General features: G+C 41.5%; 1 protein-coding gene across 4 annotated transcripts in view; it reads right to left on the reverse strand.

Annotated features, from left to right (window-relative positions):
• LAMA1 (laminin subunit alpha 1) overlaps window positions 1–26396 on the reverse strand; it is a 147721-nt gene that overhangs the window by 85548 nt on the left and 35777 nt on the right. For 3 of the 4 annotated variants that reach the window (XM_023647426.2, XM_023647425.2, XM_070220562.1), the window contains exons 4-11: window positions 11663–11905; window positions 10481–10660; window positions 7413–7502; window positions 6137–6254; window positions 5051–5229; window positions 4267–4372; window positions 2145–2305; window positions 1064–1204 (exon numbers count right to left, since the gene is read on the reverse strand). In XM_023647426.2, coding sequence (XP_023503194.2) covers window positions 1064–1204; window positions 2145–2305; window positions 4267–4372; window positions 5051–5229; window positions 6137–6254; window positions 7413–7502; window positions 10481–10660; window positions 11663–11905 — 1218 coding nt within the window. Of the gene's footprint in view, window positions 1–1063; window positions 1205–2144; window positions 2306–4266; window positions 4373–5050; window positions 5230–6136; window positions 6255–7412; window positions 7503–10480; window positions 10661–11662; window positions 11906–18253; window positions 18383–26396 lie in introns of all 4 variants that reach the window. The other variant, XM_023647427.2, reaches the window with a different exon arrangement.

Genomic DNA, 26396 nt, shown 5'->3' on the forward strand with positions numbered 1-26396 from the left:
AACACACAGTGGCCACGGACCCACAGGAGCAGTGACCCTTCTGTATGTCAAAGGACCGGGAAAACCTGAGAACGAGCCACACGTCGCTCAGACCCAGATCAATCATAAGCAAACAGGCAATCAAAACTGTAATGGCCATGGATATAAATTGTAGATAAATAAAATACAATGACCTTAATAAATGCATTGAATAAAATATCTTTTGCTGACCCTGACTTACTCCTCTTTGTTCCCCTTGCTTTTTACCCAAATGCTGAAAAATATATAAAAGTAACCTCTAGTCTCCCAATTTGTCACCTGCCTTGAAATGACAAGCCGTCACCCCAGCATAGTGGTCACAGGAACTCTCCTCCTCTCTCAGGTGCTGCCAGAAACTGCCCCTCCCCCATGCCCCTGCCACTGCTCTCCAGCCTGAGTGCCAGGTGGGGGAGGGAAAGGAGAGTCAGGAAACAGCACCCCACCCTCCCAGTGCTCAATGCGGGTGGGGCCTGGGAGGAGAGGTGGTCACCGTGGACAAGCCCTCCACTCTGCTGCTCCTCTCTAACCTCCAGCTGTCACACTCTGTCCTCCTCTAGTCACCATCTGGCATTTCCCTTGAGCTGATCCCCCCAGAACTCCCCATTCCCAAACAACCGAGGATACCTTGCCTGCCCTCTGAATCCCTGTCGTTCCCACCCTCACCAGCTTCTTTCAGCTGGAAAATTCTGCATGGCCCCATTTCCTGGTGTGCTTTTGGCTTGACACCAGTGTGGGGCAGGTGGAGTGAGACCTGACCCCACATCTCTATGCATTTCCCCACAGCAGAAATTAAACACGATGCTTCTACAATACCGTATCATTGCATTGTTTCTGCAGGGAAACGTGCGTGGGAACAAACACAGGAGCTATAAACTTCCGCGAGACTTCAGCAGCGGGCTGCCTTTGATCCGTTCCCATGTCATTCCAAAGGGGAGAGAGTGGTATTACGGGGAAAGTCAGCCTCACAGCTTCATTACACAGCTACTGGAGAGCTCATCGGAAGTGGCACATTTATTAAACCCTGACTCGCAGAAGGTGCCCCCACCTGACTGATGGGCCAAGAAAGGCTGTCGCAGACATCAGAAACGCCAAAGCAGAAGCACTCTGAGCAGCCCTGGGGGTTTCCTTTCTTCAAGTTATAGAATCCCGGCTTGCAGCCATCACAATTTTTCCCCTCAACATTTTCCTGCAAGTTAAAGTAAAAGATGAGCTTTTGAAACCAATGTTTCCAGGCAGACAGACTACAATGACATTAACAAGAAAGACGTTCAGTGATCCAGAGAAAAAGGTAAATGAACAGATGCTCAAAGCAGATGTGAAGCCTCGTGATGTCATATTTCCAGAACAGATATTTCGGAATAATTATCATTGGATTTTGTAGTCAAGTATGAGGCTAGGGGTCTCAGAGCCTGGTCATTATACTGAAATGGCTTTTTTGTATGGTTTTGTTTTAAATCTTCCGTTTTTACCAATCTTGTAAGCACTTTAAAATATGAAGAGGGGTATATAGTTGTTTGTTTTATAAATAAACGCTCAAGATTACAAGTCATATATAATGACTTATAAGTCATATAAGACTTTGCTTACAGAGGAATAAACACATGAGATACAGGGAAGTCCCAAGAATTACAGGGGAAATGGTTAGCAATATCACATGGCCCAATAAGACACCTCCCTGGTACCCAGTTAATGCATTTCTGATCTCTGTCCAATTCCTTTTTAAGAGAAATTCAAAACAACAAATCCGCCTTTAATTAATATTCTTAGGTATTTGGTATTCACTTAGTTTTCCTCTAAACGTGAAGCTGGAAAAGAATGTCATAGGAGAGTAATAGTCAAGGTCTAAGAAACGCAGTATTTAGTTTCATCTAGGAAGCCACAGAAATCCCTCTGGAATATACGGCCATCGCCCAGAAGGCACCAAAAAAGCACCAGGTGCACATCTAAGTCCAGGGACGTGTCCTGCAGCCAACTCGCTGTGACAGACGCCGTGCTTCTCACAAGGTTGGCGGGAAGGGAGGAATTCTGCTACACCTTGCCGCTTTGCTCAAAAATTGATCATCTGTGCCAATGGAATACACTGCTTTCTCAGGAAACCGAGGGACAGCTTTAACCTCCTCGCTTACCTTACAGAGACAAGGCTCTGAGCATGGGTCCTCGTTCACACTGCCAGCCGGACTGCAGTCACAGAGGACGCAGGCTGGGTAGCCCTTATAGCCAAATTGGCAGCGGTCACATTTTTCTCCTGTGTAGCCTTCCTTGCATGGACACTGACCTGGCCACTTCCCTGGGAAGGAAAGAATGGTAATGACCCAACAAGAAGGTAAAAGAGGTTTAAAGCAGGGGTCAACAAACTATTTCTGTAAACGGCCATAGACAAACAATTTTAGGCTTTTTGGTCAAAGAGTCTTCAATTGCAACTACTCTGCCGTTATTGTTTGAAAGCAGCCGTAGATAATACGTAAACCAATGATGATGGTTCTGTTCTGATAAAACTTTATTTATAAAAGCAGGCAGTGTGCCAGATTGGCCCACGGACCACAGTTTGTCAACGCCTGGTTTAAGGAAAGACAACAGAGGTGAAAAGTTCAGAGGCTGATGGGAATGTAGAATGGTGCAGCAACTTTGGAAAACCATTCAGCACTTTTTCAAAATGTTAAGTATAGAGTTATTGTATGACCCAGAAATTCCATTCCTAAGCATTTACCCAAGAAAAATGAAAATATACATCCACAAAAGATTTGTACATGAATGTCTGTAGCAACATTACTCATAACAGCCAAAAAGCGGTAACTAAACTGCAATGTTCATCAACTGATGAACGGACATATAAGACATGGTGGATACAAACAATGGAGTATTATTCACCAATGAAAAGAACTGAAGTACTGGTGCATGCTACAACATGGACGAACCCTGAAAACATCATGCTAAATGAAAGAAGCCAGTCACAAAAGACCACCTATCATATGGTTCTATTTATATAAAATATCCAGGCAAACATAAAACATCCAGGGTGCAAATCTATAGAGAGAAACCAGATTAGCAGTTGCTTAGGGCTGGGGGGAGGCAGTGGAGGGAAATGGGGAGTGACTGCTAATGGGTAAGGGGTTTCTTTATGAGGTGATGAAAATGTCCTAATATTAGACTGTGGTGATGGCTGCACCCACGAATACACCAAAAACATTGAATTGCACACTTCACTTGGGTGAAATGTGTGGTGGTGAATTATATCACAAAATAAAGCTGTTTTTTTTTTTTTTTTAAAAAAGAAAAGTACAGAGGCATATGGTAGAGGGCAAAAATGAGCACTGTTTTTGCTTTTAATGCTCTGGAACTTTCTGTTGTGTAACTGTGGCCAAGTTTCTTAACTGCTCTGAGCTACAGCTTCCTTGCCTATAAAATGGGTTCTTTCTAGTCGCTATGGGTGAAAGTTAAAATGGTACATTTTTTTTAATGAATCCAAACAAGGGTAATTGTCATCATCATCATCATCTCATTACCAGTCACACGTAGGAATCAATTCAACTGTGTAATTTACCCTCCACTTTGCTGGCGGTCCCACAGTTGACATACGTTCCCTGCTGGTCAATATCCATTTTAACTGCAGTGACTGAGATTTGATGGGGTCACAGAAGTCTTGGAGCAGATGCAACCTATTCAGGAGATTCTCGTATGTGCAAGTCTATTTGCCAGTTTTTGAAGTGGAAAGAATACTGACATTTACAAAGCTAACTGAAGGATTTGCTTGCTCTGTGAGACGATGCATGCAAAAGCCTTCTGAGCATCTCCTAAGTGCTAAACAGACTGACTGCTATTTACTGTGATCCGTATGTGACTTTAAACTGAGTCTTATTTCTTCTTTCATCAAATGGTCAATTAACCTCTCGAATGTCATATCTTCACTCCAACACTGCCATCTTTATGCCCTATCTCCCTCCACTTGCGATTCCTAATTTTGCTTTATACCCAGGCACTTATCTCTGCCTGGCATTACATTACAGCTGTGCTTGTTTGTTTAGTGTCTGCCTGCGAGCAGGGACCCTGATCATCTTGTTCAAGTACATGTTCCTAGGTCCTAGAAAACTGCCTGACACATAGTAGGTGCTTGATAAATATTTGGTGAACAAAAGAATCTATAGAGAATTATATCGCCAAACTGCTGCACAATGGTAATAGTTCCACTAGGTATAAATATTCCACCAAAAAAAAATCAACTGCAAGCACAAAAATGAATCAAGTACTTACCTTTGTGTAAGTCAGAATGGAGATCATCCTTAATACAGACAGAACTGAGGGACCCCAAAGGGTCACAGTCACAGGGATGGCAAGGGTCATCCTCATAAGGAGATACCTGAAAGGCAGAGATTGCCCTGGACTATCTGACTGGCAATAACAGCATTATTAGCAATAATATCAACAATAATACCAAGGACAAGGCATCGAATTTTTATCCAAGATGTGACTATTACAATGATTTTGTGTACTCTGGGGGTGTAGGCCTCAGGAAGATAAGGTGAGCTCAAGCCAGAAAACCCTAAATGTCTTTTTGATGGTAACAGCAGCTAGTATCATCCTTTCCCATTATCACCGCTACCTGGCCCCGCTCACCGTCTCTCTCAGAGCCATAGAGAAGCATCACCTCTGACCAGACCACCACAAGGAGCCGTGTGACAACTACATATCACGTCAACTGAGGACTGACTGAGCACTTCCTATGAGCAAGATACAGCTGCTTTAGGTATTGACTGACTCTTCATATCAACAGTTCATATTATGAAACTCTAAGATTACACAGCCAACGGGCCCCGGATTCAAGTTAAATAACGACGAGTAACTAACCCGCTCTGAGCAAGCAAACAGGGAAGACAAAGGAGGATATCGATATCTGAAGAACACTACTAGCACAGTAATAGAAATGCACTATTATAAGAGGAAATGAGTCTCCAACACTGAGGATGACACTTGGCGAAGTCTCTTTTCCACCCTAGGAAGACAATGAAGCTCAGATATGGCGAAGAAACACTCTTACTTTGTGTGGTCTATAATATCCATCAATACAGGTTTCACAATTGATTCCCATGGTGTTCTGCAGGCAATTTATGCAAACCCCTCCTCCTTTGAACTGGCCAGCCGTATTCAAACTTCTCTTCTGATTTGCAACACTTTCATCATAGTAACAGTCTTTGGCTTTATTGTGACAATTACATTCTAGGAGAATATTTTAACATCTCAATTAATATACATTTATGTCCTATATAAAGAAATCCTTCCCCCCCTAAGTTTCTATGACTATACATTAAATGAAAATTACAGAATAAGTAATTTTAGTAGGATATGGACAATCTTATGGAGGGCAATTGGGAATAGCTACCAGAGTTATAAATCTGCCTACCCATTTGACTCATCAATCTATCTTCTGGGATTATATATTGCACAAAACACTTTCAATGACATGTACATGGTTAATTATTGTACCACTGCTTGTGTTAACAAAAGACTGGTAACAACCAATAGGTAGCTGTTTTAATTATGTTACATCCATATAATGGAATTCAGTGATACTGTTTTTAAAAACAGCATTTCATATTGCTAATATGGAAAGATTTTCTTTCCAGATATATTGTGAAATATGAAAGCGATGCATAGAATGGCACTCATAGTATGTACGTTCTGCATATGAACTGTGTAAGGTGTAGGAACGTGTTACTATATGCTTTATTTACACAAAAACTTTAGGAAGAACATACTAGGAAATAATGAAAATGGGGAGGGATGGAGATAGAGTGAAAGTAATACTGTTTACTATATACTTTTATATATTGTTAGATGTTGGAATTTGGTGAATATACTGCCTATTTAAAAATGAAATCCAAGTTAATAAACCATAAATGAATACATCGGAAGGGGAATCTTAGATAAAATAGCGAATCCATAAAGGTACGTTTATTCCTCAATAGTTTAAATTTTATTAAGGTAATCTGAAGCTTTGGAAACTACTGGAATACCTAAGAAAACAAGTTATTTACTAATTATAAATGTTGTTAAGTCACTATAAACTTAAGCATAGTAAGAGGTGAAAATAACTCTACAGTCTTCCATTTCTCAGTGGACTTACCTTCACATGTGTTACCAGAAGAAACGGTCCCAGGCCTCCAGGGCTGCTGATGGTATCCAGGACAACACGTACTGCAGCTCTCTCCACAGGTGTTATGTTCACACTGACACTGGAGTTTCTAAACAATAAGGAATAGAAAGTGGCACCTGACAATTTACCTGTATATTGTCCTTAATTTTACTTTAAAAAGAAGCTATCACAGTCAAATACATAGCAAGACTTTACAATTGAGGATATATGGCTATATCAGAGCAAACTGGCATTTAAGTTTTAGAGAAAAATATATGCATATGACCTGGTTACAAACAGAAATGAGGAGGAATAAAGTGAAACTAAAATATGGGTTAACTGACAAAAACTTTTCAAAAAAGATACATTGACTTACAGGGTTTGGAAGCTCCCAATAATAACTTTCTTGTTATTCATCTATATATTTTTCAGCATCAATAAGAGAATAATCCTATTCAAGAGTCAAATTATTACAAAGATTGGGGGAAAAAAGAAGTAACTTCATGTAAGTTGTTTTAAAGAAGAGAGGATGTCATCTTATTCATTTAACATTATGGTACTGTTACAACAGATAAACTTTATTTTATCTTGATTTAGTACCACAAAAATGGAAGAGGGGACGGGGCTGGCCCCGTGGCCGAGAGGTTAAGTTCGCGCACTCCGCAGCAGGCGGCCCAGTGTTTCGTTAGTTCGAATCCTGGGCGCGGACATGGCACTGCTCATCAGACCACGCTGAGGCAGCGTCCCACATGCCACAACTAGAAGAACCCACAACGAAGAATACACAACTATGTACCGGGGGGCTTTGGGGAGAAAAAGGAAAAAATAAAATCTTAAAAAAAAAAAAAAATGGAAGAGGGGAAAATATGAGGAGGGGAATCCTTCTTTTAAATAATGTAAACATAATTTATAACTACATATGTTTTCACTTGACTGTCTTATTGAGAGAAGAGCTTCAAAATTCATAAGGCCACTAAACTGAACACTTTAAAATAGCTAAAATGGTACATTTTGTTGTGTATATTTTACCACAAAAAATTATAGTAAGGATTTAATTAGAAATATATTCTCCAAACAAAACAAAATGAAATTGTTTTTAAAAAAAGAAACCAGTTAAATTATCTGAAAATCTTTTTTGCAGCATGATTTTATACCTTTCAACACAGAAGCGAATAAGACTGGCCCTGAATTAAAAAGGGCAATGCAAACATTCCAGCTACAGCTTCTATCGCAAAGTCCTAGTACAATGAAAATGACGAGAACTCACCTTGGCAGTCTCATCCCACGGGCAGCTACTAGCATGGCCATAACAAATGCACATCCCTCCAACAGAAATGTCTTTTATTGAATAATAATACTAAGGAGAAAGAAAATTACAAGCAAAAATGAAAACCTCTTCTATTTCAGTGAAAAGAAAATGCTGGCACTCCAACAAATACTTCAGTTGTTAAAATCTAAAAAATAATCAGATACACATTTTAAATTATATTTCATGCACAAAGAACTCTTGTGTTCAATTAAAATAAATAATGCTCAAATTAGCTCATCAACAGAAATCAAAGGAATCTAAAAGAATTTCTCAACTTGGCTGCAACTTAAACCAAGGTAGTCATATTCAAAACTCATGCTACTGGGCCCGGCCTGCTGGCATAGTGGTTAAGTTTGCACACTCTGGTTCAGCAGCGCGGGATTCACAGGTTCGGATCCCAGACCTAGCACTCCTCGTAAAGCCACGCTGTGGCGGCGTCCCACATAAAATAGAAGAAGACTGGCACAGATGTTAGCTCAGCAACAATCTTCCTCAAGGAAAAAGAGGACGATTAGCAACAGATATTAGCTCAGGGCCAATCTTCCTCACAAAAAACAGGAAAAAAAAAAAAAAAACCAAAACAAAACCAACTCATGCTACTGAAAACTCTAAAAATATTGCTAAATTGAATACGGCACTATATAAAAAGAATAATAACTCATGACCAAGTAGGATTTATCCCAGAAATGCAAAGTTAATTTAACACACAAAAATCAATAAAAGCAAATCACCACATTGACAGAATAAAGGAGAAAAATCATATGATCATTTCATTAGACGCACAAAAAGCATTTTACAGAATTCAACAGCATTCATTAAAAAACTTCAGCAAACCAGAAGTAGAAGAGAGCTCCTTCAGAGTAATAAAGAACATCCATGGGAAAAATCTAGAACTAACAGTGAAAGATTAAGTGCTTTCCTCTTAAAATCTGCTTACTCCATTTCTAGTCAAGCTTCTGTGGAGTTCAATAATGCAAGACAAAAGAAATCAAAGGCGTGCAGAGTACACAGGAAGACTGTCATTATTTGTAGAAGAAATGATATTGTTACACAGAAAATCTACCAAAAAACTACAGGAAATAATATGTGAATTTGGCAATGTCTCAACATACAAAACCAACAAACAAAAATGAATTGCATATCTATACACTAGCAATGAACACATGGAAAATGAAATTTAGAAAGCAAACTATTAATGCTAACATTCAAAAACATAAGATATTTAAGAATCAATTGAACAAAAGAAGTACAAATCAACAAATAATAAAATATTGCCATGAGGAATTAAAGGAGAGAGGTAAGTAGAGAGATATAGCACGCTCATGGATCGGATGATCCAATATTGTCAAAATGTCTTCCAAGATTCTTCCTAAATTGATCTGTAGAATCAATGGAAGCCCAATGAAAATCTTAGCAGGATTTTTTTTGCAGGCGGGGGCAAAAATTAACAAATTGATTCTAAAACTTATAAGGAAACAGAATGAACTTAGAATAGCCAAAACAATCTTGAAAAAGAACTCAGTTGGACTATGATGGTGCCTGACTTCAAGACTTAGCATAAAGCTACAGTAATTGAGAAAGTTTTCTGTTGGCATAAGGATAGAGAAATAGATCAATGGAGTAGTACAGAGGGCAGAAACAGACCCACAGTAATAGGGTCAAATAATTTTCAAAGGGGCGCCAAAACCATTTAAAGGGAGAAAGGAAAATGTTTTCAACAAATGGTGCTGCAACCATTGTAAATGCACACAGGGAAAAAAAGAAGCTTGACCTCTACCTCACATAAAATACAAAAATTAATTCGAAATGAATAATAGATACAAAAGTTAAAATATAAAGCTACTAAAAGAAATCATTGGATATTATTATTATAAACATTGGATAAGCAAATATTTTTCAGAGAGGACATAAAAAGCATTAATCATAAAGGAAAAACAATAAATTGTACTTCATCAAAATTAAAACCTCTGCTCATCAGGGCAGGCCCGGTGCCACAGTGGTTAAGTACACACGTTCCGCTTCTCGGCGACCCGGGGTTCGCCGGTTCAGATCCCAGGTGAAGACATGGTACTGCTTGGCAAAAGCCATGCTGTGGTAGGCGTCCCACATATAAAGCAGAGGAAGATGGGCACAGATGTTAGCTCAGGGCCAATCTTCCTCAGCAAAAAGAGGAGGATTGGCAGTAGTTAGTTAGGGCTAATCTTCCTCAAAAAATAAATAAAAAACAAACAAAACAAAAAAACCCTCTGTTCATCAAAAGTCATAGTTAGGAAGGCGAATAAGGAAACTCCAGACCAAGAGAAGATATTTGCAAGATAGACATATCTGACAATGGACTTGTACACAAAATATATAAAGATCTTTTATAACTCAGTAATAAGGAGAGAGAGAACCCAATTTCAAAATGAACAAAAAACGTGATCAGATACAAATAAGCACACGTTCAGCATCAGGCATCAGGGAAATGCAAATTAATATCACAAGGAGACGCCACTCTATGCACGTTAGAATCACTGACATGAACATGCTGACAACCCAAATATATGAAAGCGTGTGGTGCAACCAGAACTCTATACTCTATATTATAACTCAGTAATTTCAGTCCCACTTTATCCAAGGGATTTGAAAATGTTTGTCCACAGAAGCCTTGTACATTTGTTATACATGTAAAATCTGTACATTTTCCTGATGTAAATTATATCTCAAACTTTAAAATTTTCTTTTAAGTGAAAAAAAAACACAAAACCAACCACCGTCACTTGCTGAAGATCAGATGTGGAGCCAGACTAGAATGTGAAGCGCAAAGACCATTGCATCCACTACATAATGGCATTATAGGATGCGGGGGAGGGCACCGGAGGCGCCATGTCAGAACCATGGGAACCTAGTTTAAAAGCGGCATTTTTAAGAAAGCATATATAATGATCTTCAGCAAAATAAGAAAACAGGCCAACCTTAGAGGAAAAGTCTATTTCCTTTAAACAAAATAATTTTCACAATGCTCAGGAGCACTGCCGTGGACTTACTCGTCTGGTAACAATAGGATCGAGGTCCTTAGGGTCACGGCGGCTGAGGGTCATGAGATCGGCGTTGAGGGTTCGAATGCGCTGTAAGCGAAGGCGGATATATTGCGCAGAAGTAAATTCCAACAACTCGGGTGAAAGATCATCAGCACTCGGTCGGCCATTGATTAGTGATGTATGAATCTAAAGATAAAAACACCACAATAAACAAATGTCAATTTTAAGCATGCAAAAATACAGCCTTGGTTCTTTATCTTCAGGACATAATCTTCAAAGACACTATCTAAAATCAAACCAAACAACTAGGTGCTGGTAGAAATCTGTTATTTGTTAACTACTTGTGAACACCATGATAACAAAATATCTTCAGTTAGTTTGAAGTTATCCCTTCCAGTGGCTCAGAGATTCCTGGAAACCTTTTAATGGACCATTTCTCCCAGCGTGGTGAGGATATTTTAACGAGTATCAATAGGCTATGATTTCTCTGAACAAGTTCTAAATGCCATGGACAGCGTGGGGAGGCTGAGAAAAGGTGCCACAAAGCTTTGCAGTACTGCCTTCTTAACCAGTCTCACCTCCTGGAACAGCGCACGACTTGCTGCAAGTTTCTGCTGGGAAGCGCACTTTGGAGAGTTCTCGCAGTTTTATCTCATCAAGCCAGGTGCTCTAGAGTAGGCTGATCTGATTACACTCGGACTCTAAGGAAGTGTGTATAGTCTGGGCAGGTAGAGCACTGAGCTGGAAGACTTCACGAGCCACCTCCAGTTCTCAACCACACCAAAGAGGAGAATGTCACAGAGAAAACCAGCACCTCTATCCTTCAGAGGCATTTTAGCTCTCTCTTTAATATTTCAATAAAAGTTCTTGCCCCGGTGTCATGGGAAAGATGCTCTCTTTGAGGAGGATCTGATGGAGTTAGTGAATAACAGCAGAGAGAAGACTGAGGAATCTCCTCAAAGGGAAGACATCAGTAAGGCGAAATGTATCAGTTATGACATTAATCATCAGTAGACACCAGTCAATGATACCTTAAACATAGCTAGGTAGTTACATTACAGATCTCTGTAATCTGCACTAAGAGAGATTTATTTTGAGTGCTTTACGTTGGCTCTCGCCATGGCTCTCTTAACATTTGAGGTGGGGGCTCTGATGCAAAAACAGACACCACTGCAGTGGGCACAGTACCTCTCCATGCTCAAGCGGCACCAGTCTAGAATAATACGAGGTGCAGATCACTTCGTCATCAGCCCTGTAAGTGGGTGGCCCCCGTCTTGGAGTTATATTGTAACGAGTCAAACATTCCGTGTCACTAACTGCATAATACTGCCAGGGGCTAAACTTGGTGCCATCCACAGAACGCTCCAAAATCCAGTTTCCAGGTCGAGGAGCATTAGCAGCTTTGATGATGACATACGCGACTTGGAAGACCTGAAACAAAGACACTGAAAAATCTCAATCAAGAATCAGTAGCGGCTGCTCAAAAAACAAAGTGCCTCCTGAGAGAACTGTTACACGATGACTGCCAATGTCTCGTAACGCTTTTGAGAATAACTGCTTACAAGTGTTCATCAGAAATATGTCTGGTGAATGTTCTGCTGGTGGCATTTGTTTTCCAGGTAAACCCCAAAAGTACTCATGAATAAATTATCATCATTATTATTATTAACAGTATCAACATTAACATAAGTGCCTGTTTTCTTGTTTCCAATGTCTTTCTCCATCTGGATTCTGAATCATAACGGTGGTATTATATTACATTAATAGTAGTGTTAAATGTGTTTCTCAGAGAGATTTGGAGGTAACACATCAGAACATGAAAAAAAAGTCAGCTCACTACATGCTTATTAGAAAGGTTGGAATCCAAAACACTAGTAACACCAAATACTGGGGAGGATGTGGAGCAACAGGGGCTCTCGTTCATTGTTGGTGGGAACGCAAAACAGTACAGCCACTTTGGAAGACAGTTTGGCAGTTTCTTACAAAACTAAACACACTCTTCCCATACAACCCAGCAATCGAGCTCCTTGGTATTTACCCAAATGAACTGAAAACTTCCACAGGTGAATGGATATACAAAGTGTGATACATCCATACAATAGAATATTATTCAGTGATAAAAAGAAATGAGCTCTCATGCCACTAGCAGATATGGAGGAAGCAGAAATGCATATTTCTAAGTAAAAGAAGCCAATATGAAAAGGATACATACTGTATGACCCCAACTATATGACATTCTGAAAATATAAATATATAGAAACAGTAAAAAGATACGTGGTTGCCAGGGGTTAGTGGTGTTGAAGAGACGAGTAGGGGGAGCACAGAGGATCTTTAGGGCAGTGAAACTACTCTGCAGGACACTGGAACGGTGGGTGCATGCCATTCACATTTGTCCAAACCATAGATGTGCAACACCAAAGGCGAACCCTAACGTAGACTACGGACTTAGTTAATAACCATAGACCAATATGGGCTCATCAGTTGAAACAGCTGTTCCACACTGATGCAAGAGGTGAATAACAGGGGTACTGGGTGGGGGGTGGGGAGGGGGAACATAGGAATTCCGTATTTGTCACTCATTTTTCTGTCAACCTAAAACTGCTCAAAAAATTAGACTACTAAGCAAAAAATTTTTTAAGGTTGTAGAGTAGAGAGGAAGCAAACAGGGAGAAAGGGAATGGAGGTGACCACTCACAGTATCAGGAGACCAGCCAGACAGACGTTGGGTTTGGAAGGGACCTTTGTAGACACATAGGCCAAAATCCAGCACTAAGAAGGAGTCCCCTCTCCAACAAGCAGCCCCTGCAGGAGCAGTTGCAGTGACAGGAAGTTCATTTGCTCCTAAGACAGTCCCTCCATTTTATGAAACTTCCCCTGTCGAAGAATCTTTGCCTGCACTGACTCAGGGCGCCCCATACATTCTACCTCTGCAGCTACAGAAAAGAGGCTGACTCCACTCTCATCTAACTGGCCTTCCAACATTTGACCACAACTATCCCGTATCACCTCCAGAATCCAGTTTTCAGCATCAACATTCTGATTTCCTGAAAATACTCATCACTTAATGAGACCTCATCACCTTGTCACAATGCTCTGGACACAATCTTAGTTTAAAATGTGGTTCCCATGAACTGAATACAAAACCCCAAAGTTTTCTGAATTGGAAAGAACGTGGTGAAAATACTATGTCCCTTAGTAACTCAACCTTAGCAAGCATTCACTTTTCTGATAGTAAACTTAGATTATGAACTTAAGTTGGGGTTGGCAAGCAACAATACAAAATGCCTTTTTCACGTGAACTGCTATTTACTGCAGATTTCCTCTAATCCAAATTGATAGAGGTGTTTTTTTTTTAAACCAAGTCATGTACTAATTATTTTTCAAATATATATGTAATATAGATATAATGTGTAACACACATGTGTGTTTATGTGCATATCTATGTACACATGTATGTATGTATACATGTATATGCGTATGTGTTGGCAAGGCAGTTGTCATTCACTTACTCTGTGTCTTATTGCTTCTAGGCATTTTTGTTTTTCTTTTGTTTTGTTTTTGGCTTCTCACCATCTTAGCCCTCACCAATTCCAGGAACACAAGAGCTCCTTAAAACCCATCATCAACCAAATAATTTTACATTCATCTACCAAATTGTCGCTTGGGAAGGATGATTTTATCTCATTATAGTAACTCTGTTCACCTATAAGAAATGTCTCCCAACTGAGTTTAGTTTGAGAGTATCGTAAGTGTGATATTTTGACTGTCCATGTTCATGTGCTATTTTCCTCTAGAATGCAATCACTGTTTCTAAAGCATATTAGAAGGAAAATTAAATTAAAAATTAAAGTAATGCAAAGGTTATTTTGTCCTAACATAAACGTCTCCAGAAAATTTTCCCATGAAAGTAATTACATGGTTTTTCTTTTTGAGAGCTTTTTTTAAAAAAAACTTTGCCCCAATTTTATATAATTCATATATTCCAAAATTTATATATGTTTCCCTGATTTGCTATATCTTAATGTTACTGAAATACCAAAGAGGTCTCAGAGCTACCTGGCACTGAATCTTACCGTCTCCTGTAGAGCTAGTCCCGAACAGCATCAGAGTTTGTTATAAGCTTGGCGGTGGCTACTTTCGCCTTCACAAAGATCCAGTGCTGTCCTGGACCACGATAGTGGAGTCTGTCCTTATTAGCCTTCCATTTGGTTTTCATGCTGATGCCCAAGCTAACGGGAGGGAGGACATCCACCTCTCTACTCATTACCGTCCAGTTCCCTTGCAAGTTTTTCATCATAAAAGTAGAACTCTGTGAGTATGTGGGCCGTGAGTACTCACCCCTGTCAAACATGCTAAACGAGAATTTACCAAATGCAGGTGCCAAGTGAGACAGTGAGATGGGGCGCCCATTTGAGAGGGATAGAAGGCAGAGGATTTACAAATGAAATGAGATATGGGTGCCTTCTGTTTTTCAGTTTCACATTTGAAAATGGACAGAACTAACAGATTTACCTCCTGTGTGTTAAGAGCTTTCTATGTATCGTCTCATTTAGTCCCAATAACACCATGATTTTCAAGTTACTGCTGTTTCCATTTTAAATACTTGGAAACTGATGTACAGGGAGCTTAAAAGACAAACCACCACTACCAAGTTGCAGGTCCCAATAAGAAACCAAGTGGTCACACTCCAGAGTCCTCAGCCACCACACGCACTCCGGAGCACTGCCCCCAGATGTCCACACACCCCCAAGTCACTGAATTTTCTTTTTGTAATACCAAACAAAAAGATTCCTCCATTCACTTGGACACCAGTTTCCTATCCAAATAAGCGCACTAGCAGTTGTTCCAGTTGACTCTGCAGTTTCTGTTGTGACAGCCTAGAATGTGCAGGGGGATGGGATGGAGAGTGTGCCAGAAGCAAAAATTAATGACAGCTAACGCAGCACTTACTGGAGTCAGGGACAACGCTAAGTGCTTTACGAGAACTGTTAACCCTTCTAATCCTACACTATGTTCTTCTTATGAAGTGTGCACTGTTATTTCTCCTACCTTACAGATGAGGAAACTGAGGCACAGAAAGGTTAAGTAATCTTCCCAGGATCTCCCAGATACTAAAGTGTATACTGAAGGGATTTGAACACAAGCAGTTCGTTCTCTTAACCACTGTGCCCCACTTCTACAGATTGCAAAGAGAAAGAAGAATGAGCTCCCAATTTGAGGCAAGTGGTGAGCACTAACCCAGTTTTTTGAATCTCTTATCTCAACCAGTAGTAATTATTTCAATACCACGTTCTTATACTTTCATTAAACCCCTGTCAGCTTTTATACAGACAGCTTGGTCTATGTAACAAAATTATACCAAGTGGAGGAACCATAGTGAAAAAACTCGCAAGGACTCGCCTAGAGGACAATCTCGCAAGGGAGGACTCATTTAACTTTTATCTGGCTCAAGACCTTCAACTATGAAACTGGGCACTACTCCCACAGTCTCTCAGTAGTTCTCTAGGTCCCCACATTAGAGACCAGAAACAAGCCAGGGAAGGGACTGTGAGCTGTAAATCTGCACAAGAGGAAGAGAATGCTGTGCAGCATCTCAACACAATCTTCCTCACTTAAGCCATGTTATTGCTTAAGTCATGTCTCCCCACAATTCATATGCCAAAGTCCTACCCGCTACTACCTCAGAATGTGACTATATCTGAAGACAGGTTCTGTAAAGAGGTAATTAAGGTTAAATGAGATCATACGTGTGGGCCCTAATCCAAGAGGACTGGTGTCCTTACAAGAAGAGATTAGGACACAGACCTAGGGGTGACCCTGTAAGGACACAGTGAGAAAGTGGCCCTCTACAAGCCAAGGAGAGACGTCCCAGAAGAAATCGACCCTGCCGACATCTTGATCTTGGACTTCAGGCTTCCAGAACTGTGAGTAAATAAATTTCTGTCGTTTATGCACTCCAGTCCTCGGCATTTGCTATGGCAGTCCTAGCAAGTTAACACAAGCTCTCGATCACCAATTGTGTAGTGATAAACAAGTCTTACACATAACATAGAAAAAATGAGGGAATCTGTGAATATATAGAATTTTAAATGTTTGCCCAAATAAAATCCATGAGATTTCTGTTGCCCTTTTTTTGCATGGCTGACTAAACTGCCTTTTCTCTCCATATAAGGTTGGCTGAACACAAATTGATGACACTTGGTTTTCACTAAATTCAGAGTCACTGTGGCCTTGCCAAATCTGCAGCTGATACAGCCCTTTTGAAATCCACTTTCAGCACGGTTTTCCACCAAGTGGCCTTTGTTAATGATCACTGGAATGTACACAAACCGTGTCACATAAATAAAGTAGATGTATATCAAACACCAGTTTGTACAAAGGAATCCAGACAGGAATTTTCATGTAGGCTTCAATCTTAACTTAAATATATTAAATCCACCTCAGGCACAGAGATCTGAAAAACACAGATAGCCTGTTCCCCAATATCAGAGGGCAGTTTCAGATGTGCACTGCAAGGGAAGTCTGTGCTCTCCACAGCAAACTCAGCTGCTCTCTGCAGGGCCTCTGCACATAATCTGCAGGGGCCCAGATGCCAGGCGCATGCCCCCGGAAATGCCCCTCACGAGCACTTATCTGCCTCCACGGCGGGAACTAAACAGTGAACCGAGGGATGTCTTCTCTCCTACGTGATGGAGATGAACTTTCCACAGATGAAAGAGATTTAGGCTAAGAGTCAAATTACATTGAAACAAAAAGAGTCAAGTGATAAATAATATTACTCAGTTATCCCTTAAAGTGAATTCGTGCTTGTAGGCTTTATTTCTTAGGACATTATTAGAAAACAAAATTGAAAATGATCATGTGAATTAATATTTATTACTCCAGAATAAAGAAGTAATTATTTACCGGAAGGCTAATTACAAATGCAGATATGAATCACTTCCAGTGTTACAGAGTATCGTTCACTACAGTGTCTAATCAATGGATAGCCACGTGAAGTGACAATAAAAACTGGGCTGAGCAAGAGACCCTGCGGGCTTAGAAGTTTACTTGGCACATAGGAGCTGTGTGATGCAGATTTTGAGTAAACTTCTTACGGACAGTTACTTTAAAATGTCATTTCTATTATATTTTAGTTGGCCGTTTTACTGTTATCTCCTCATTTTAGGACCAGTATACAAAATTAACAGACACCAGGAAATAGCTTCATGAATGAGAAGAGAATTTCGGAATAAAATAGCTTTGCTTTTCTTTAAATTTGGTGCTGGCATTAGAAGTGAAAAGTAAACATGTCAATGTCCAGTGCCTCTTTCCACTTTCTTTTCTTCTGTTTTCTTCTTGTTTTTCTTTTTACTGGGGTAGGGGGTGAGGGGTGGAGAAGGGACTGGGCCACCAGTAGTGACAAATTTAGATCAAGAAGGTTACTTTCCTTAAAATTCTTAAGGCTCACGTCTCAGAAGGTCAAGCAATGCTGACTTGTGCACCACGCTCAGATGCTTCAGGCAGACATACAGGAGAAGCCCAAGTAAGAAAGGCGGTCAACACGCGGACGGCACAGAGATAGGAGCCCATCTGAAGAGGCCGCAGTAACCTGCACCCAGGAATCTGGAGACGGGAAGGAACACTTAAACACCCGTCAGAGCAGGTCTGTCTTCCATCGACTACAGGAGCTATTTCAAAAGAGCCCCCAGTAAGCTGTTCCCTGGTCCACATGGGACTATTTCCACTTACAGATGACAGGCAGCATTATTTCAAGAGAATCACTTTAAGAAGTCAAACCTGAAAAGTGAGAAGTTGGTTTCCATTTCTAGTCTCAATGTATTTCTCCACAGAATTGCTCCCAATGCTCATTTCACCAAGTGTTCTTGACTGAGTTTGCCAAGTTTCGTGGAGGATTAGTTGAAACTGCTGAAAAGCACAACCAGGTTCGTCACCAAATGTCCTCTGTGGGGATCCTCACTTTCCCACCCCCTGAGAGTGCTGGGTGACAGCCTAGCATCTAGAACAAGGTGAACCCACTGTTGAAATGCAGTTACAGGCCATTCCAGGTCTGAGAAACACAGAACAAGCCTTCCCCGCCCCCTGACCCCCGCCGGCTCCTCGGCCAGAGCTAACCACTTTTCACCCGGGAATATCTTAGCTTCGAAAGGACATTAGGCTTCTCCCCCAAACACAGTGCCCCGTTTGTTGACGGTGGAACAGAGGTTGCAATAAATAAGACTCCTTTCTTCTCCTACTGCCTGTGGGAGTAGGCTCAGAAATCTGTCATGGAGACCGAAGAAGGAAGTCAGCAATATTCCAGGAAAAAGCAAAACTGGGGGTTATGGCTTACACGGGTGGCTGCAGAGGTCTGCCTGACACACTGCCTCTTGTGTCACAGACTGAGGGGACACACGCACACCTGCTCGGCGGCCTTGCCCTGTGAGTCCAGGAATCTGTGTGTCCTGAGAACAAGCTGCCCAGCAAAAGAGAAGCAGAGACGTGGCCCCAGAGGAGCGGGGTGAGCTCTTCTCCCACTTAGAAAAACAACTGCCTGTCCCCTGTGGAGGGAAGAGGGGTGGCGGAGAAGCAGAGATGTCACTCTCAGAGAAGCATCCCATAGGGACACGTGAGGCTGGGAGCAAGGGATGCCCTCTGACAATTTTTCACTAAAGGTTCATTCAACAAACATTGGTTGAGCATCTGCCTTGTAACAAGGACTGTGCCAAGTGCTATAAATACAGTGGTGAAGTGGAGGACACGGTTGGCGTGGGCTGGAGGCCCTACTGGAGAAGACAGAGGGTGACCAAGTCCCCAGGGGGAAGGACAGATGGTGTTCAAGGTGTCTGGGAGTGGCAGGAGAGGCCAGCCAAGTCTGGTGAAGTACGAGTGGTTGGGGAAGGCTTCTCTGAAAAGAGGGGAGACTGAGTCAGAGATGCCTAGGTGAGGGAGTAATGGTGTAGAGGGGCAGGGAGCAAGGACCCTGAGGGCAGAGCACAGAGCGGTACAGAAACTGCAGGAGGCCTGGCTGGCTTGAGGGCAAAGAGCCCGCAGGAGAGTGGACAGGGTGCGGGTCTTTGCTCCACGTTAAAAACTTAGACCATCAGAGGACCTTAAAGCGGGAGCCACAAGGTCTCCAGGGATAAGAGATCACAGCGTTGGGTGTTGGTGCAGGGAAGTCACGAGAGATGGTGCTGTGGACAGAGGAAAGACCAAGACTAAAGTAGAGAAAAAAGCGAGTGGGCCTTAAAGAGTTTCCCAAAAGGTCAAAATGGGAGTGAGAAAGAAAACCCAAAGAACCCAAGCAGGGCTTTCCAGCTTTGGCCAGATCCTTTCTCCACCTCAGGAACATGGGGCAAGCCTCTCCCATGTGGCCCCTAAGCCCACACTTCCCCCTTCTTTCCTCAGTCCTGGAGAATTTCTGGCTGAAAACTCAACTTCTTTTCACTTCATCTCCTAGTGTTCATGTTGACCTGGGGCACCCTAGTAGAGCCAGCAATGGGTAGGAGCTCAGGGTTTCACACCCCTCGTCAGGAACACCCAGTGTCATCGCACCCTGTGAAAGTAAAAGGGCCCTAATCATTAAGCCTAGCGAATCCAACTGGCCATACGATCTAGGAAAGCTGTGCAAATCTGTGCTTGACTAACTCCATTAAACATTAACCCATTAGTTATACATTTACAACACCTAGAAACAATAATTATGTGTTTCTTTCCTTTAGTCACTAAATCTAGCTGAATCGTTTATACTTTCAGCCCTAGAGAGATTAGAAAGCATTTTTTTGTCTGTGCAAGAATTCTTCTTTATGTGGAACCTTCATCTATATCCTGTTTGAAGATTCTCATTTTTTCTTTTTTGGATACATCTAATTTCATTGAGCATCTATCATTTGTCAAGCATCAAACTAACAGATCATCACATTTAAAGCTTATTTTAAAAAGCATATCCAAATAAGGGTCTTATGTAAGAAGACTTTTGCTTATTTCAAAAAAATCTGGGGAGAATGTAAAATGGTGCCGTCACTATGGAAAACAGTATGGCGATTCCTCAAAAAAATAAACATAGAATTACCATATGACCCAGCAATTCCACTTCTGGGTATACGCCCCCAGGAAATGAAAGCAGGCACTCAAACAGATATTTGTACACCAATGTCTACAGCAGTACTATTCACAACGGCCAAAAGATGGAAACCACCCAAATATTCATCAACAAATAAATGGCTAAACAAACTCTGGGATATCCATACAACGGGCTATTGTTCAGCCTTAAAAAGGAATGCAATTCAGATACATCCTACAACATGGATGAACCTTGAGGACAGTGTACCAGGTGAAATAAGCAGACACAAATGCACAAATACTGTGTGGTTCCACCTACGTGAGTACTTAGAGTAGTCACACTCACAGAGATTGACATTAGAGCTGTGGTTAACTGGGGCTGGGGAGGGGAGGGGAGGGGAGGGGAGGAGAGGGGAGGGGAGGGGAGGGAGCAATCCGGAGTTAGGGTTTAATGGGTACCGGGTTTCACTTCGGGACGAGGAAAAAGTCCCAGAGATGAATAGTGGTGATGACTGCCCAACAATGTGAATATACTTAATACCACTGAACCTTACACTTGGAAAATGGTTAAAATGGTAAGTCTTATATATATTTTGCCACAAGAAAAAAAAAGATATGAAAATACGGAGAGAAAAGTTAATGGTATGAAGACTCAACTTTTTGTGGAAGATAGAGATTTATTTCTAAATTGAACGTGAGTAGGAAATGCAGCGTTTCCAGGCAGCGACCCACTCTGGAGAAGCCAATTAAGCCATCGGGAGGTAACACACAGTCAGAGGGGGTTTTTTAAATCTTCTCTCTCCCGTGACCCTATTTCTGCCGGGTTCTTACTAAACTCTGATAAGGCATGGTGATACTTCGTGAAATACAAAATCAGAGCCCCAGACTGTCAGGGTCTGAGAATGAAGGGAGGCCCTTGGTGATGACTTGACCCACAGTTCACACGGAATGCTTTCTTCCTTGGGGACATTTCCTAAACAAAGAGCAGCCGTGTGTCTTGCCCAGCCCCATACCTAAGGCCCCGTACCTAAGTCGGTAGAAAGTGTAAATGACCCTAAATGGTGGCCATCTCAAAGGACGCCTACTAAATAGTCATTTCATGGGCTTTCTTGTGATTCTATCATATGAAGAACACAGGTAAATATTCTCTGATTACACGCCATAAATAGTACAGAAAACAGAAAATTTTTAATTATAAGACTGACAATTCTCACAGCCCTCTTCTAAACATGGGGGGGAAGGTCTTAGAAACTACAGAAACCACACTAGATCAGTCACTTTGTGACTTAACATTTTAAAAGATGATTAATAGCCAAGATTTTATCAAAAAACTATTATAGAGGGGATATATGGGAACTCGCTGTACTTTCCGCTCCATCTTTCTGTAAACCTAAAACTTCTCTGCAAAATAAAGTCTATTCATTTAAAAAAGCAAACAAAACTATTTACACATCTTATAGTAGCTATCAGTTACTTTAAGAAAACTTAAACCGCCTCAGTTGGCTAATGAGCGGTGTTAAGGCTTCACCAATTTCTCAGGCAATCTTGGTTCACACAGCGTGGCTCCCAGCTAATTATCTGCAGGTTCTAATCTGGTCTCACAGCTTGCCCGGGCTTCATTTCCGCACCTTATGGCGCGTGAAGGACAGGCCAGAGTCCGCGCCCTCGAGTACGCATGCGCAGATGGCCCAGGGCTCCCAGGTCTCGGGAGCGCACAGGCGTGAACGGGCAGCTGCCGGTCGCTAAAGCGTCTCCGCCTTGATCACGACTTCAGCAGCCCTGTCATCCCGCCCAGACCAACGCTTACAGAGTGCGACTTCCGGAACCACTCTCTCCCCCGCCCCCCAAAAGGGACTGACAGCTGAGTAATACACTTTTAATTTCTTATAATCTAGAAAATTATAAAACTAAATTTAATGTTTTCTATGATTCAGGCCTAAAATGATAAATCCAGGGGATGTTTTCTCTACATCCAACTGCATTATTCACATGAATAATGTGACTACCAATTGACAGCTCTTCAGATTTCTCACATTGTAAGTATAATATGAAACAATGAATAGGAAAAGACTTTATAAAATGCACAATACAGATGTAAGACATCAGTATCGGATTTTTAATTGCTTTCCACAGGTGTCACAGTTATTCTTCTGACAACTGGCACCTCTCAAAACGACATTTAGAGTTAATTCAATTTTTTTCTCTTCTGTTATAATTTGACTTAAAAGTTCTGTCCAGCCTCTTACACCGTTAATCAAATATCTAAAAATGTCACCACCATGTTACAAGGCAATTTGACTGCCTCAGTAGAGATTGCTAATCATGACGTTATTTATACATGTGAAGATTAAACAAGACCAAATAAACATTATTTAAGCATCTGACTTCAGCCTAGTGCTCTCAAATATGTGTCTGAGACAGTGACATAATGTAAATAAATATATGTTATATCTGAATGAATGAATGCACAAACATAAATACGTTCTCTGCTATTCAATTTGCAGAGAACAACAAAAAAGGAAGACAGAAAATTTCAATCTCCTGTTGCTGAGAGGTTGTGAGACACACTTTCATTTGCTGTTAGTGAATATATAAATTGAACAATATATATTTTTTAAATAAGGCAATAAAGATCACATTTGAAAAATGTTTATGCCCTTTGACCCAGTCATCTCATTTCTTGAATCTACACTAAAAAATAATCAGCAGTGCGGCTACAAAAATATTCAAATGTTTACTGCAGCATGATTTATAAACTTGGAAACACCGTAAATGTCCAACAATCAGAGCAGGTTAAATAAATGATTGTGTACCCAAATGACGATTTATTATTCTGCCATAAAAAATTATTACAAGAATTTAGATGCTGGTCATGAACGAGACACTGGTACCACCTGGCCTTGCTGCAGCAAACAACTAGAATACTGGACAAAATAACAAAAGGGGCTCTAAAATACTGGGCGGTGGGCAGCACAGAACAGTGATTCCTGGGAAAAGCGCTTTCTGCCTGGAGGCACTTTCTGGACTGTGGTTTGTCGATGTCTTATAAAGTTAAAGATACACAAATCCTTTGGCCAGGCAATTCCACCCATAGAGAAATAAAAACGTATGCCCAGAAAAAGGCTGTTATAAGAATGTTCACAGCAGTTTTATTTACAATAGGCAAAAACTGTAGCAACCGGTAGCGAAGTCCTGGAGAGCTAATGCACAGCATACTGATGATAGTCAACAATACTGTATTATCAACTTCAAAGTGGTTAAGAGACGAGATCTGAATTGTTCCCACCCCAAAAAAGAGATGCTAACCATGTGGTGTGACAGAGGTGCGCGCTAACGCCACTGCAGCAGTCACACCGTAATGCACAAATGCGTCGAACCAGCACGTCGGCCACCGCAAACTTACACAACGTTATCTGTCAATCCTGTCTCAGTAAAGAAATAAAATAGGCACTGAGAAAAAGAACCGGGATAACCCAAACAACCTAACAAGAGGATGGATAAACAGATTTTATATATTCATGAAGTGAAATACTACTCAGAAATAAAAGAACAAACCACTGCCACAAGCAGGAGTGGGTGAAGCGCACAGACAGAAGGCTGAGAAGAAGCCAGACACAAAGCAACACACCCGCTTTGACTGCAATCCTATGACGTTGGTCAGCAAAGCTAATCCAAAGCGAAAGAAGGGAAGGAAGTCCAGAGCCGTGGTTCCTCTGGAGGCGGGAGAGAGGGCCGGCAGCTGCCGAGAACTGACTGGGAAGGCAGAGGGGAGCATGCTGGGCTGATGCAAACGTTCTGTAACGTGATAAAGTTGTGGCTTACACGTGTCCATATTTGTCAAAACCCATCCAGCTATATCCCTAAGAAGCGTGGATTTAACTGTATCTCAATAAAAAGGAAAAATGAAAGAAAATCTTTATTATAGGACCGGATGCGCTATTTTAGCTCCACAAACATGCCTTTCGCATGCTGCTCTCTCCTTTGCATCCTTCCTCACGCTCTGCCCCCTTCCTTTACCAGGGCCTTCCTTTGAGTTGTCTCTCTCCTGCCCTAAGCTGTCCTTCCTTTGTGTTCTCCACGCATCCTCAACCCCTGCACACCCCACACCACGACCGAAGCAGTCTGCTTACCTGCCTCTTTCCCTCACTAGCAAGCCCGGAGGGCCAGGGTCAGCCTTAAGTAACAATTGAACTGATCAATTGATCAAGTGATCTAACTGGTCATTAGAATCACAAGTGATTTCTTAAAAAACTCTTTTCTGTATTATAAAAATTTCTGCTTATAAATCAGAATAAAGGAAGTTTCTGTATAGAGAAAAGGTCAACTGAGGACATTAGAAATACAAGAGAGATTCTGAGGAATAGCTTAAGGATGCCCGAGCTACTTTGTTTTTTCATTAGGTGCAGCTTTCTTTCTAAAGATGAAGATGCTACAATTTGAATAGATGGCTAAGTAAAAAGCAAAAAAAATTAGCAAAAGCTAGAATAAATTCCAAACTGCACTATATTTTTCAAAAGACTATTTCTTCAGATATTAAAACTTATCTTTCTTTTAGCTTCAATATAACAGGAAGAAATAATGATCTCAGAACGGACCTCCCTTTCTCTCCATAAATACACAAAAAAGCTTTATTTTGAAGCCAAAACAGTTGGGGGTATAAAAAGTTTTTTTGACAGAGTCCTGGAAACTATCTTCATTAACTTCCCAGAATCCTTCCCAAGGCCCAGTTGAAGACGTCCTGTTGAGTAACGTATACTGTCAGTATGGCCAATAGTCTGCCATTCAAAACAGAAAAAGGACAAAGGGGAAAGGTTTGGCCAACTAAACTGTGCTAAATGGAAAAATGGTTACGGTTGACTGTTCACCTAACCACGGTGGATAATACACAAATGATAAAGCTTAAAAATAACTCTGGGGACAGCCTGGCAGCACAGCGGTTAAGTTCACGTGTTCGGCTTCAGCAGCCCGGTGTTCGCTGGTTCGGATCCCGGGTGCAGACCTTCACACTGCTTGCCAAGCCACGCTGTGGTGGCATCCCACATAAAATAGAGGAAGATGGGCAAGGATGTTAGCTCAGGGCCAATCTTCCTCAGCAAAAAAAATGAGGAAGATTGGTGGCAAATGTTAGCTCAGGGCCAATCTTCCTCAAAAAATAAATAAATAAATAAATCTTGTCAAGAAAGGAACCTCCATATGGTTCTTGAAGGCTGGCTCATGTATTTTCATTTATTCAGCTCACTTGTCATTAACACTGAACAACTTCAGGTACGGTATTTGTATCCCCATTTGATCCTATAGCCCTTGGCGCCACCTAAAGATGGAGGTGTGGCACCTAAAAAGGAAGCTGTGGAGGGCTGGCGGAAGAAGCCTCTCAGAGAAAGACCTTCTCAGAAGGAGGAGGAGTGGTGGTTTGAGGAACAGGCCTCAGATTCCTCAGCCCCCTCCCCTCCTCCAATGAATCTCTGCTGCCTTCAGCGCCTGGGAGCTCACAGAACACAGGGGAAGGGAGCTGTGTGACTCTGGAGGCCGTCCACACGGGAACACAGCTTCTGCCTCCCTCTCCAGACCCTCGTGCTGGAGCCCTGAAGTGCCACGTGAGCAACCTGCCTCAAGGCTGCCATGCTAGGAGGAAGCCCACACTAGCCCACATGAGGACACCACACTGAGCAGTCCTGAGACCACACGAAGGGAGAGCATGGCCAGCTCCCAACTGCCCCAGCACCCTCCCCAGCTGCCCCAGCACCCTCCCCAGCCACCCCACCCCCAGCCCTCCTGGACTGTAGCTTCAGACATACGCACTCAGTCATACCCTTCCTGAAATCTTGACTGACAGAAATCAGAAAAGATCTAAAATGAATATTGTTCTTTTAAGCCATAAAGT

The sequence above is a fragment of the Equus caballus genome, chromosome 8 (genome assembly GCF_041296265.1).
Source record: "Equus caballus isolate H_3958 breed thoroughbred chromosome 8, TB-T2T, whole genome shotgun sequence".
NCBI lineage: Eukaryota > Metazoa > Chordata > Mammalia > Perissodactyla > Equidae > Equus > Equus caballus.